General features: G+C 45.1%; 1 protein-coding gene across 1 annotated transcript in view; it reads right to left on the bottom strand.

Annotated features, from left to right (window-relative positions):
* Nucleotides 1-2,102: 2,102 nt before the first annotated feature.
* Nucleotides 2,103-15,000, bottom strand: part of HIBADH (3-hydroxyisobutyrate dehydrogenase) — a 241,502-nt gene continuing 228,604 nt past the window's right edge. The window contains exons 7-8 of the mRNA XM_073581362.1: nucleotides 5,452-5,608; nucleotides 2,103-2,684 (exon numbers count right to left, since the gene is read on the bottom strand). Coding sequence (XP_073437463.1) covers nucleotides 2,526-2,684; nucleotides 5,452-5,608 — 316 coding nt within the window. The 3' untranslated portion in view covers nucleotides 2,103-2,525. The remainder of the gene's footprint in view (nucleotides 2,685-5,451; nucleotides 5,609-15,000) is intronic.

Below are 15,000 nucleotides of genomic sequence, written 5' to 3'. Positions count from 1 at the left end.
CTTCAGAAAAGTAAGAGTGGATCCTTTACCACCATTTTCCCCCAATTCATTTTTATTGCATTGGCATGCAGTCCCATGGCTATAGCTTGTGTACAAGTCCTGTGGTCCTATGGAAACAATAACATATTGGTTGTGATTTACTAAATCCAATTTATTGGGTGACACCCGATCAAAGACAACCTGGTCTTAGATGGGATCCATCTTAAAGGAGTCGGACAATTACTCTCATTAGTGCAGCTTCCCTCACAAACTAACCAGCACTTCATTCCATGCACTGGCTTCTGGTGGAGGAGCATGTGAGCAGACCAGTCCATAAGTCTCCAACAATTCTAAAACACCTCACATGAGAAAGCTGTCTTTCTACAGGAGGAAACTCAAGACCAAAACAAAATGAACATTTACCCTGCTGTAAGTAAATAAGTAAAAGCAATAGTGCATATAAATAACATAGGATACTTAGTAAACACCAGTTTTGATAAAAAAAAAAGTGTAAAAGCCGTCCCACCAGCGTCAAGGTGAACCCCAATCGGGATGGTCCTAACCTCTAGTATTAAAACCTTACCATGTGTCAAAGTGATGACAGATGCTGCTGTCAGTAGTGCAAGCAAGAAGTCTGACTGATAAAGTAAACTCCCTTTGTCAACCGGTACCTCCACAGCATGATCGCGGCGGTGCCAATGTTTGATATGCAACAGAGGCCTAACAGTCCCTTTACACTAAGCGACACTCCAGCGATCCCGACAATTATATGACCTGGTAAGGATCGCTGGTGCGACACTACATGGTCGCTAGTAAGCTGACAAACAGGCAGATCTACTCAATGATGCAGCAACGATCCAGCGATCCATTTAATGACCTCGGGGGTCGTTGGGACCTTGTCACACCGCAGCGATTCTGACAACTCACACCTGCATCCCTGAGTTCTGCGTCGCCAATTAGGTCACTTGGCGTCAAACACAGCGATACATGCTGGCCAGCGGGATGCCAATGATCAAAAAATGGCCCAGGACATTCGAGCACGATCAGCGATATCCAGCTGGGGGGCTGGTCGCCTCTATGTGTCACACACAGCAAGATCGCTGGCGAGGTCGCTGTTGCGTCACAAAATCTGTGACGTTACAGCGATCTCGCTATCGATCTTGTTATGTGAGACGGGGCCTTAACAATGGCCTAAGTGCCTGCCATAAGCCTCCACCAATCAGGCCTGACAGAGTGAAAAAAAAATCAAATATTAAAAACCTCAACTCCCAGTTTAATAATAAAAATGTGATTTGTTAAAAAAACAAAAACAAACAACCCTCCTCCGACATTGCTGTTTTTGTTCAACTTGCCTCAACAACACCAAAAAAGAGAAAATATTGTATGTATCCCAAATTGGTACCAACTTAAACCATCTCCTCATGGAAAAAAAAACAAAAAACAAGCCCTTATACAGCTCTGCACACAAAGTAAAGAGTTGTGGCTCTCACACGCGATTTTCTTGTGCAAAAGTAGTAAACATTTTTTTTTTTTTTTTTAAATAAATAAATTGGATAACAGTGCAATTGTATCAACCCACAGAATTAAGTTACCAGGGTAATTATATTGCACAATGAACGCCTTGCTTTTGTCTACACCTCCTAATAAAAAATGAGTTATAAAGTGGTAAAAGTCATATGTGCCCAAACACCGTACCAGTTGCAAAAGCTGCATTTATCACAAAATGGTAGCATAAAAAACTAGTTTGTCATGCAAAAAAATAAGTCCTCACACAGCCCTACTGATGGAAAATCAAACAATGTATGCCTGTCAGAATATGGCAACACGAAAAACACCTGATTTTTTTTTCCAAAACTATTTGTTGTGCAACATAAAAATTATAAATAAAACCAAAAGGTTTTTTTCTGTAGATACAAAATTGCTGACACTTGTGCGCACAGTGAATGGCGAAAAATTTAGAATGCAAAAAACAACAGCAGAAGACTAACAAATACACATTTATTGGGAAGCAGGTTTGAGAAAGTAATGTTTATTAAGAATATACATGGAAATGATCTCTTGCTCCAACAACTTGCTTTGCTCGAGAACCAAACAGCAGCTTGTGATGAAAGACAAGACACACATTTTGTCCAATTTGTTTATTAAAGGAGAACATGATCATTTTTGTCAGAAAAGTCCAGAAAAAAAATCCTTAATACCAGTAACAGACATGTGTTAGAACACAAACATACACTTCTTTTCCTAAACAGAACATGATGAGTTGACAATTGTATAAAAAAGTAGATTTTGAGTGTGACCCCAGGTTCAGTAGTGCTCTGAACGCTGAGCAACAGGTAAGGTGACATTAGGGCAGGTTTTGGAACCTTACTTTACAGCAATTTAAAAAATTGCTTTTACCATTGAGACAGTAACAGTATTCAACAACGGGTTTGCAGTGTTCAAGACATCACTTCTTCAAAAGGTTTTCTCACTTAACGGCTTATATTTTGTCATATACCTGAAACCTTACCACTTTCCCCCAAATAGTACATCTTTAATAGGGATGCTCACAAATTTTCCTCTTCACGTAAAAACTGAAAGACGGAGGAGAAGTCCTTCTGGGCATAGCCTTTGGCACACATTAGTCTGTAAACCTGGTGCGAGAGGGAACCCAGCGGAGTTGGACTCTTCGTGTTTGTGGCAGAGTCTTGGGCTAAACCCAGATCCTGTCATAAAAATAAGTAGAAAGTGTTCGATAGTGTACAACATAAATCAGCAACTTGCATCATATAATTTCCTTGCAAAGTAGAAAGAACTTATTCCAACATTTCATTTTTTTTTTTTTTTTTTTTTTTAAACAAAACAAGGGTGGTACATTATTAAAGCAATTGATATATCAGTTGCCACTTGGCAAAATATACCTATATTATTACACAAATGCAGCTAATAATTCAGACTAGCTACTACAAATGTCTTCCATAAATAATACAGAGAGATAAGAACGATTCCTGTTCTCCTGTCACTGTGTAGCACGTGTTTAGAAGTAGAAGCACTATGGAGGATATTATACAGTAGAACTGAGCAGTGTAGAAGTGAATCCATCACTGAGCCAAGACAAAAACTTACAAAAAAAAAGCAACAGTACCATAACAGTACTTCGCTCTCTTACTCTGTTCCTCCCCCTTCACCTCTCCATAGACCTCAGTAGACCGTGTGCAATCTGATTCCTCAGTAAGAAAAGTTTGTCTCGCATTGAGCAAGATTTTAGCTGTATTTCAAAAGTGAATGAAGAGTTTAAAAAGCATGGTAAGGAAAAGGAGTGGCTCGTAAGTGGTGAAAGAAACATCACTGATCAGATATATTTCACAGTTCTTCATGTACAATTTACTGTATGTACATATATTCATATTGTGCAAGTATAAAGAAGCATTCCATACAAAACCCATACACTAGGCTTTGTTAGGGATATCAACTCCCAACAACTTTCCATTCTTGCATCAACTTAATTAACTCTTGCCATACACAATGTGAAATATATACTACTAAACTGCTCTCTGTGCAGCTCATATTACACTGCTAAGTTAGTTAAAAGGTACTGGCACTCTAGTAGTGCTGCAATAATAGAGGGATTGCTCCCTTTCAATTCATTTTGTAACCTGGCTGCAGTTTTGTTATAAAAAAAACAAACTGTACTCACTTTCCCCAGGTCCACCCGTGAGTTACCACCACTGCTCCCTGCGTCTGACATTGTCTGCGATGCTGTCCGCCTTGACAGAGCGACACCCAATCAGTGAGCTCAGTGACTCTTCCTGGGTACAAAGAACGCCCCCTTCAGAACCACTGAGCTCATGAGTGGCTGCTGTGCTATCGACATGATGCCATGGCCGCAGCCAATGCTAAGCACTGGGAGCAAAAGCATAGACTTAGCTGTGGACCAGGGGAAGGCGAATACAGTTAGTTCTTTTATAAACAGCTGCAGCAAGGGTAGAAACTTAATTGAAAAGGAACAACCCCTTTAGGCTAAGTGCACACGTGGATTTTCCTCCTGCGGATTTTTCAGCGCAGATTTGAAGAAATTCGCAGGTCAAATGACCTACATTTTTCCTGCGGATTTCTTCCTGTTTTTGTGCGGTTTTCTTGCGGTTTTTGTGCGGTTTTCCCCTGTGGATTTCCCCCTGCGGATTTGGAGAATGGAGCAGGTGGAAAACCGCACAAAAGAAGTGACATGCTGCATATTTTGAACCACAAGAAAACCGCGCGGAAAAATCCGCAGCGTCTGCACAGCGGCTTTTTTTTTCTATTGACTTACATGCTACTGTACATCACAATGCGGATATGCAACGTTACTGCGTGGTAAAATCCGCTGCGGATCCGCTGGATATCTGCATCGTGTGCACATGGCCTTAAGGGATGAAGGTGGCAGTTAACATGTTAGTAAATGTCCTTTTACACAAGCACATAAATTGATAATATATCCAGACTAACAACAATATAATGTAATTATTCATTGTAATAATAGTATTTTTATGCAGGTGATCGATCCTCGCTCTCATCTCCATAAAAAAAACAAACAAGATGATGTCCGTTTTACATGAGTGGACAATTTTTAGGTCAGCATAATAAAAGATGCAAACAACATCTAATGAGAGAATTCTCCCTATTGTTTAATGGTTGCACAAATTTACATTTGACTATTATTGGGAACAACCTATTGTTTAGACAGTTATTATAAAGCTACTAGATGGTGGCCCGATTCTAGCACATCGGGTATTTCGGCAGGAGATGACCCACGGCAACCATCGGGAGATCAGCGGCTAGCGCCATAGATCTCCCGACGGTAGTAGGGGTGGCGTGCGTCGTTCGAATTCAGCGCCAATTCGCGGCCGAATTGCGCCTGTCGCTGATTGGTCGCGGACGGCCGCGACCAATCAGCAACGCAGGATTTCCGTTACAAACAGAGAGATAGACATAATTAGACGATTATATAGTAGATACTTATTACATCAGCTTAATTAATGTTCTATAGTTTGAAGTCTCAGTTACACGTAAACTTTGTCCGATATTCACAGGAATTATATTGCTAAAGAAGGGTCCATGATTCACAAAGTATTGGACAACTTCTAGAAAAAAAAAAAACATACGCTAAACATATATTATTAAGCCTATTTAGGATTAATTCAGTAGAAAGTAAATAAGAAATGCATACAGTACAATAACAATCACTCTACATTACCACTATGCACCCACAAAGGAGTGTTCTGCATCCTAGAACTGAAAACGTTGCTTAATTCGCATTCAGTTTGATGGATGGTACAATTCATAAGAATAACCTCTTCTCTCAGGGGAGACCAATCTCTATAGAAAGGTCGCCCAAAAACACTCAATTGATTAAACACTTTATTATTCTCTAACCGTAATAAACCCAGCATAGTCCATTTAATAAGCTTGTATTCAAAGTCACAAAGTATCACAGCAATTTACATAATAATCTACCTTTGCCATAAGAGTGGTTCCAAATCCACCCTGGTAATTATTGGCCGAGGGAACGCCTTCCATCACCCCAGGAACAGGATTATAGGTATCGCTTGACCAGCAACGTCCAGAGCTCATGTTCAGGATTTTGGCCAACAGCTTTGGGTCGAGCCCTAATCTATAAAGGGTCAAGGAAAGCATATTAATTTCCAACTGCATCCAGACACGGATGAATTGTTTTACACACAAGCAATATAATGTCATTTTTCACTCTTTATTAGGTGTCCAAAAATGGTAGGGAATTGATATGAAAGACAGACTAGCCAATATAAATTAAAAGGCATAAATCCATCATCATGTTATGCTTCTTTGTTTACAACTTCTATTTAGAGATTTAGCACATATGCTACACAATGACCTGAGTGGTTTCATTATATAGCTAAATATCCCCAGCAAATGTCAAGGAGTGACATCCATTTAGGTAAGAAAAAAGCCAGAACACTTCACTTGATAGGATACTTCTAAAAAATATATATATATTTTCAATTTTGTTTTGCTTTTTTACATATAGTTATATGAGACAGATTGTTTTCCCATAATCTGACAGTAAAAAAAATGAATCACCCATTAAGATAAAAAAGACAGAAGGAAGTGCATTAGGGACACAAAGGAGTACAATGCTGATGGATTAAAATTATGTAAAACGCAGAGGTTATACAAAGCCATTACATAGTTATGTGAGCCCTTAAAGCATATCTGTTACTTCAGGCAACTTCAGAAAAGAATGCAACGTGAGTGTACATGAGAAATTCCACCATTTCTGATCATTATTTGGCTTCTATTCTGCATTTTTCACCGTTTTCCCTCTACAGGCTCTCGCTCTGATTTTCAGTTGCCTCTGAGCTGGTGAGCGTAAATGCGATGCTAGAATGTCTCCTATACAAGGCACAGAGAGAGAGACAGAGTCCTGCTCTCTTTTTCGCTCTATAAAAGATGGAAGCATAAGCATGGAAAAGATCATAAATAGTACTGAGCTCTGTGGCTGCGAATCCATCACTGGAGAGAAGTAAAATGGTTGCTTGAAGCTACAGTTCAATCAGTCTGTTTTTTCATGTGTCTCACTGCACAGTGTGTTCCTCGCTCCTCCTCTCCCCATAGAGTATAAGAGGTATAACTCGGCACACCAGTGACCTGGCAGTCCATCCTTAACCAAGATGGATCTGAGCTGGTTTTTTTTTTTTCTCTAAGTGGACAATGAGCCGATGGGAAGGGGAAGAAGAATCTTATAAGTGAAGAAAATCCAATTTCTTGGACATGATACATTATAAAGGTTTCTTATATTCGTCTGTACTGTTGATGTATGCAAAGGTTTTGAAAGGACCCTGACCATTAAATTAAAAAAATGATATTGGCAATATTTACACCTTGTAAAGAAAGTTTAACCAAGTAAAGTTTTAACCTGGAAATCAATCCAAAGTCAAATGTTGAGAAATGTTTTTTTTTATGTCTATTTCACAGAAACTGCACCAATCTTTTCTTTGTTAATAGAATTTTCAGAATGTGGTATTTATGTGAATAGTAAAGATATCATATTTTTATCTATATCACCATGCCATAAATAATGCATACGACATGCAGGAATAAGTATGTGCTATCCATTTACAATTAATTAGAAAAATAAACAGAGTGAAATAACCGACTGGAAACGGGAAAAAAAAACCCTACTTCCAAGCATAAAATGGAAGCACTTCCCATACTCGCACAAACAGAGCTGGAAAAGTACATTAATGGCAAAGTAAAACTGGCAGTTAACAGTTTACAAGATCCTATCCAGATAGCAGTCTCCTTGTACAGTTCTTGCATGTGCTCATTATTAAATCTTCGTTAAACGGTGCTGCCCAGGAAGCAGTTTACATGGAGATGTGACATATGGTCTCCTTCTATTTGCAGACGTGCACTAGAGTTCTGGGTCAACTGCTGATAAGGTTACCGATCCTAATAAAACAAAGCTTGGCCATGCAGAAACATCATTTGTTCTACCTCTAGGATTATGTCATAAAATCATGTCCATTGCAGCCAAGAAATTACCTTCCAGACATGATCCTCAGCTAAAGCAAATAAGAAGATCATTTAGGCAATTTTGGTAACAAAATGGAAGGTTTGCGACTCACAGAGGTCAGCAGGATGAACAATATACATGAAAACCCAACGTCATGTCAACCAGAGGCAGAGTTATAAGGGTGCAGAGGTAAAGTTTCCACCTGTGCCCTGACGCCTAGAGGGCAAAAAGGCTCCTGAACCATAAAGAATGACGCTAGTATTATAAATGGCGCATGGTAGATTGAGGGCTCCATTACGGGTTTTGCATTGGAGTCGAGATAAACTTGGGAATAAACATCATTTTTTTACTGCCCTTTCACACAACTTTTCAGAATAACTTGTCATATGTGCATGTCACCAATAACACCATTTCCAGTTATTATATGACTTATAGGCTACATCATTTGAAATTTTTCCTCTCTGTTGACTCCATCGACAAGAAACTTCTTTTTGTTTGCTCTTTCTTCTTTCTCCATGTAGCTTCTCCCCTGCTCCTCTCCATAGACTATTATATCCTTGTATCCTTGTATCCTAAGTCATACTACAAGACTCGTTAAAGGGTTGATTGTGACTTGTAGGATCGCTACTACCAATAGGTGGCGCTGTAGAGTAAAAGTCCTCTTTCTTTCTGAAGAGGCAATTTGCATAGACTATTATAGGCAGCAGCTGTAATTTGATCCTTCACTGAAGGCAAAATTTCAGACAGATTAGAGCTTTTGTGTGAAAATGATCAGCACTGGTGTGGGGAGTGACTTTTCTAATATACCATATTAAATGGAAATGCCTCTTTCCCCTATTCATAGTTTATCTTATCCTTGCTTGTATTATGAAATTTATGAAAAATACATGAAAACTGTAGATACACTTTCAGCTTAGATACTGTTACACGTGTGGATGAATATGATATACTGTATATACAATTGCCTTATAATTCCAACCTCAAGGATAATTGCAATTTGGACACAAATAAAAATCCCCATTTACAAGGTGACACTGGTTGCTGCACCTAACATTCCTTATTAGCATTAAATGCGAAAGTGAGAAAAAAAAAAAAAAGGCCATTTAACATGTGTAACATCCCTCTTTACAATATTCAGAAAAAAGAAATTTACATGTTTTGTCACATTATTATAGGAGCAAAACAGGAAGATCCAGCAATGCGTGGAGTTGGCTAAAAAATAACTTTTATTGGGAAGTTATTGAAATATATAACAGACGCATATTGTCGGGCACTAGCACATAATTAGGAAAGATCGACGCGTTTCGACCCAAGTCCTAATTATGTGCTAGTGCCTGACAATATGTGTCTGTTATATATTTCGATAACTTTCCAATAAAAGTTATTTTTTAGCCTCCGCCACCCATTGCTGGATCTTTCCTTTTTGCTCCTTCACTGAATCTGTGGCTGCTCACCTCGATCCATGCAGGGCGTTGGTCGGCACAGGGGAGGAATTACACAGACATTGGTAAGCTGACTATCCTTTTTATTCCTTGTCACATTATTATAAACCAGCCACATATTAGAAAAAAAGCCTACACACATCTTTCTTGTAGGGCTCGATTTATTAAAGCTTTTTCTCTAAAAAAAGTGGCATAAATGCTTGGAAAAGTCACAAGCTTTGGGACTTCTGGTGTCTTCATACCAATTTATCCCACCTGAAATGGATATAGCAAAGGCGGGACACGGGTGCGGCGTGACACCTCAGCCAGTCTAATTCGTAACTAGCTGTGGCCTTGCGTGTAACAGAAATCTCACTCTAGTGGTCAATTGATACCTGACTGGTATTAGATTTCGGGTGTAGCGTATACCTCTCATCAGAACACCAGATTCATGAAGAGGTGTGTGCCTCTACAAGAATCAGAAGCGTCTGACTCCTTCACGCCCCCTCATCAAGGCCAATGAGAACATTGACGGTCTTTATGAATTGGGCGCTTAGTATTTAATTGGGACTGATTGCCAGACAAAAAAATCACTAACAGTGTTTTCCCTTCATTAGGAATGCCTTCCAGTAATGGGCTAATTCGAGTAGGCTTATACGTGAAATTGCAGGAGCGGCATCCTGGGTTACAACAATATTTCCTATTCCCAGGTACAACGGGAAGAGCAGCCAAGGGAACAAAGTACCATTCTAACAATTAAAACACAAATTTATGGCCAAATGTAATTATTATTGATTGTGCCTAAATATTATTTGGGCAGACCTTCTCATATGAAAGGACATAATCTAGTGGAAAAACATTGTTACACCGCTCCGCCATACTCACCCGGCCTCCGCTCCCACGCCGCAGTCGCCCTCCGCTCCCACGCTGCAGCCTCTCTCCACCCGACGGCCGCGGCGGTCACCTGAGACAGACCCGCGACCGATGCCTTCCCTGCATGCTATGCGCATGCGCCATAGGCCGCGGCCGCGCCTCCTTCCTGCTTCTTATGCTCCGGCTGTGCCCTGACCCGGAAGCACATTTGGACCAATGGCTGACCAGACGGGGCCATATCAGGCCGCTTCCCCCTGAGGGAGGCGCCTGATCGTTGTGTTTCCTGACACTCTGGCCTCGCTCCATCGTGCACACTCTGCTCCTGCAGTTCCTGTCTCGGCTGCTCCTCACAGCAGCTTCTCAGTCCTGCTACCCGTGTTCCTGTCGTCCTACTCCAGTCCTGCCTTCACTGTTCCTGCCGTCCTACTCCAGTCCTGCCTTCACTGTTCCTGCCGTCCTACTCCAGTCCTGCCTTGTGTTCCTGCCGTCCTACTCCAGTCCTGCCTTCACTGTTCCTGCCGTCCTACTCCAGTCCTGCCTTGTGTTCCTGCCGTCCTACTCCAGTCCTGTCTTCAGTGCTCCTGCCGTCCTACTCCAGTCTCAGTCTTACTCCGGTCCATCCTGAGCCGCCCCTCTCGGTATCGGCTACCGTGGTACTCGAACCCCTGGGCCTGCTCCTAACGGTCCCTGTATAGGGGTCGGTTCCACCTGGCAGCTCGCCCGGGGTCCCTCGGTGCCACGGTCCAGAGGGTCCACTCTCGGAGCTCCCGCTCCTGACCACCCACGCTAACAGTACGATCAGGCCATGGACTCCGCCGGTACTACGGCTGCTACCCAGAAAGAGTTGCTATTCCTACGGGAGAATCAGGGGCGCATTATGTCAATCATGAAGTCGATGGACACCCGTTTGTCGGCCTTACAGGTGGCCGATCCTGGAAATGCCACTCAGCTGGCCAGTCTCCAACAGGAGCTGGGCCAGCAGCAAGATACTCAAACCCACATTTTGTCCTACATGGCCTCCTTTGATAGTCGCTTGTCGGCCCTCCAGGCTGCCGCTGCAGTGCCGACTCCTCCCCCTGCGTCTGCTGCTCATCCGACGCCCCGCCTCGCCAAGCCGCCTCGTTTCACCGGGGATCCCAAGCTCTGTAGGGGGTTCTTAAATCAGTGTAGTCTCCACTTTGAATGGCTGCCGCAGCAATATCCCTCGGACCGGGCCAAAGTGGCCTTCATCATGTCCCATCTGGAGGGAGAGGCCCTTTCTTGGGTAAACCCGCTCTGGGAACGTGACGACCCGGTCGTTTCGAGTCTCCCGGTTTTCCTGGATACGTTTCGTAAGGTTTTCGATGAGCCGGGCCGGTTAGCCTCTCTCACTGAGTCACTCTTTAACTTACACCAGGGCTCTCTCACGGTCGGACAGTACGCTATTCGCTTTCGCACTATTTCCTCTGAGCTCGGCTGGAATAACGCAGCTTTGGTGGGGGCATTCTGGCGCGGTCTTTCTAGTAAAATAAAGGATGAACTCGCTGGTCGAGATACCCCGTCCACCTTAGAGGACCTTATCTCGCTGGCTACCCGCATTGACCTGCGCTTCCTGGAGCGCGCTCGGGAGTCAGTGAGATACAGGCGCTCCTCCAGGTCAGTTCCTCCTTTCACTCAGTCGGCCAGCTCACGTTCAGTCGGATCTTCTTCCCTCTCTTCGGGTGAGCCCATGCAGATAGATCATCTCAGGTTGGCCGAGTTACGTCAGAGAGAGAGACGGGCACAAGGTCTGTGCCTCTATTGCGGTCATTCGTCACACTATATCCGCACCTGTCCTAAGAGACAGGGAAACGACTCCACCTAGGTCAGGTAAGAGAGGCCTTCCTAGGTGATGATGATGATTCCTCTCAACCCCTTACGATTTCTGTGCTTTTGGTTTCAGGAGGGAGGCATGGTTCCGAGGTGGCCTACGTGGATTCGGGCTCAGCGGGTAACTTCATTCGGCCGGAAGAGGTAGACAAATACCAAATTCCTGTAGTCACTCTATCTAACCCAATTCAGATTGCCACCGTGGATGGCAAACCGCTACAGGTGACCGTCACCTTGGTCACTGAAGAGGTGGAATTGCAAATCGGAGCCTTACATCGAGAGAAGATAGCCTTTTACGTTTTACCTAAGCTCTCTCATGCCATTCTACTCGGTCTTCCATGGTTAAGGACTCATCAGCCTGTTCTCGACTGGTCTTCTGGGGAGATACTCCGCTGGGGGCACCCGTGCCAAGCTCGCTGTCTGACTCCTGTCCGCCTGGCGGCCGCTCCACGGTCACCTCCAGACCTCCCGGGTCTTCCTCCAGCTTACAGCTCCTACGCCGATGTTTTTGATAAGAAGGAAGCAGAGGTCCTCCCTCCACACCGGCCGTTTGACTGCCCAATTGAACTTGTTTCTGGTTCAACCCCCCCAAGGGGCAGAATCTACCCTCTGTCTCCCGTGGAGACCACCGCCATGTCCGAGTACGTCCGAGAGAACCTTGCCAAAGGCTTTATACGGAAATCCTCTTCGCCCGCGGGAGCCGGGTTCTTCTTCGTCAAAAAGAAGGACGGGACTCTACGGCCATGCATTGACTATAGGGGCTTGAATGAGATTACCATCAAGAACAGGTACCCTCTTCCACTCATTCCGGAACTGTTTGACCGTCTCAGAGGGGCTCGGGTCTTTACCAAGCTGGACCTCAGAGGAGCCTACAATCTGGTCCGTATCCGTGCAGGTGACGAGTGGAAGACCGCTTTCAACACTCGAGATGGCCATTACGAGTACCTGGTCATGCCCTTCGGTCTTTGCAATGCTCCTGCAGTCTTTCAAGAGTTCGTCAACGAGATCTTCCGGGATCTCTTGTACTCCTGTGTGGTCGTGTACTTAGACGACATCCTCGTCTTCTCGCCGGACCTCTCGTCCCACAGAAAGAGTGTCCGCCTGGTGCTTCAGCATCTTCGGGAGAACCGTCTGTATGCAAAGATCGAGAAATGTCTCTTCGAACAGACCTCTCTGCCATTTCTGGGATACATTATCTCCGACGCTGGTCTAAGGATGGATCCCGAGAAGTTGTCTGCCATCCTCAAATGGCCTCGCCCCGTCGGATTAAAGGCGATACAACGATTCCTCGGGTTCGCCAACTATTACCGGCAATTTGTCTCCCACTTCTCCGCGATCACAAGACCCATTTCTGTGCTCACCCGTAAAGGGTCTACTTCCAAGGATTGGTCTCCTGAGGCAGAGGAGGCCTTTCTGTCCCTAAAACGGGCTTTCTCCACGGCTCCGGTCCTGCATCGCCCTGAGAGCGATCGACCTTTTGTACTCGAGGTGGACGCTTCCTCGACTGGTGCCGGGGCGGTGCTGTCCCAGAGAACCGCCTCCGGTCGCCTGCACCCTTGTGGCTTCTTCTCGAAGGCCTTTTCTCCATCCGAGTGTAACTACTCGATCGGTGACCGGGAACTTTTGGCCATCAAGTTGGCCTTGGAGGAATGGCGCCACCTCCTGGAAGGAGCTGTCCATCCTTTTGTCATCTTCTCGGACCACAAGAATCTGGCCTATCTCCAGTCTGCCCAGAGACTAAACCCTCGCCAGGCCAGATGGTCTTTATTTTTTGCCCGATTTGATTTCGAGCTCCGATTCCATCCCGGCAGCAAGAATTCCAAAGCCGACGCCCTGTCCAGGGTCTTCCAACCACACGAATCCACGGAGGAACCGTCACATATCATTGATCCCACTAGGATCATCACCGTGGCTCCAGTGAACTGGCTTACTCCTCCGCCTGGCAAGACGCTTGTGCCAGAGAATCTCAAGCAAAAGGTTCTTCTATGGGGGCACTCCTCCAATCTGGCCGGCCATGCCGGAACTAAGAAGACCCTTGATCTTATCAAACGTCACTACTGGTGGCCCTCACTTCGCCAAGATGTACTCGATTTTGTGGCTTCTTGTCCATCCTGTGCAAAGAACAAGGTACCACGGAGATCTCCGTCTGGCTTGTTGCTTCCGTTGCCTGTCCCTACGGTTCCTTGGGAGAACATCGCCATGGATTTCATCACCGACCTACCCTGCTCTGCGGGCTGCTCAGTCATTCTGGTGGTGGTGGATCGTTTTTCCAAGATGGCTCACTTCATCCCTCTGCCCGGTCTTCCCTCAGCGCCGGAGCTGGCCGAGATCTTCATTCATCAAGTCTTCAGGCTTCATGGACTACCTCGACGCATTGTGTCTGACCGAGGGGTTCAGTTTACCTCCAAGTTCTGGCGTTCGCTTTGTAAGCTTATGAACGTTTCCCTCGACTTCTCCTCGGCCTACCATCCACAGTCCAACGGACAAGTAGAGCGTACCAACCAGACGCTTACGGGATACTTACGCCACTTCTCTAACGCCCACCAGAACGATTGGGTCAGCTTACTCCCCTGGGCAGAGTTCGCTTATAACAACCATGCTGGTGAGTCTTCGGCCAAGTCTCCGTTTTTCATTGTTTTTGGCAGACATCCTGGTGTCCCTCTTCCGATAACCCCTGCCTCTGAGGTACCCGCGGCCAATGCCTTGTCCTCGGAATTTTCTAAGATTTGGGCTGAGACCAACACATCACTCAAGAGATCCGCTGATCAGATGAAGAACTATGCAGACAAAAAGAGGTTGGATTCTCCTCCGTATCGTGTTGGCGACAAGGTCTGGCTCTCCTCCAAATTCGTCCGACTAAAACTGCCCTCCTACAAGTTGGGTCCACGCTACATCGGTCCGTTTGAAATTCTGGGACGTATTAACGAAGTTGCCTACAAATTGAGGTTGCCTGCTTCGCTCCGGATCCCGAACACCTTTCACGTCTCTCTCCTGAAGCCTGTGGTGCTGAATCGTTTCCATTCCTCGCTTGATCTTGGTCCTCAGCCGGTGGGTGCCGACGACGTTTTTGAAGTGCAGGACATCCTCGCTGTGAAAAGGGTTAGAGGTAGGACTTTCTTTCTCGTTGATTGGAAGGGCTTTGGTCCTGAGGAGAGATCCTGGGAGCCTCGGGAGAATATTAATGCTCCCCGTATCCTCAAGAGGTTTCTTGTTAATCTCCGGGGGGGGGCGGCTTAGGGGAGGGGGTACTGTTACACCGCTCCGCCATACTCACCCGGCCTCCGCTCCCACGCCGCAGTCGCCCTCCGCTCCCACGCCGCAGCCTCTCTCCACCCGACGGCCGCGGCGGTCACCTGAGACAGACCCGCG

The sequence above is a fragment of the Dendrobates tinctorius genome, unplaced genomic scaffold, assembly GCF_039654945.1.
Source record: "Dendrobates tinctorius isolate UK_male_01 unplaced genomic scaffold, ASM3965494v1 ptg000070l, whole genome shotgun sequence".
NCBI classification, from domain to species: domain Eukaryota; kingdom Metazoa; phylum Chordata; class Amphibia; order Anura; family Dendrobatidae; genus Dendrobates; species Dendrobates tinctorius.
This window is presented reverse-complemented; position numbering and strand designations above follow the sequence as displayed.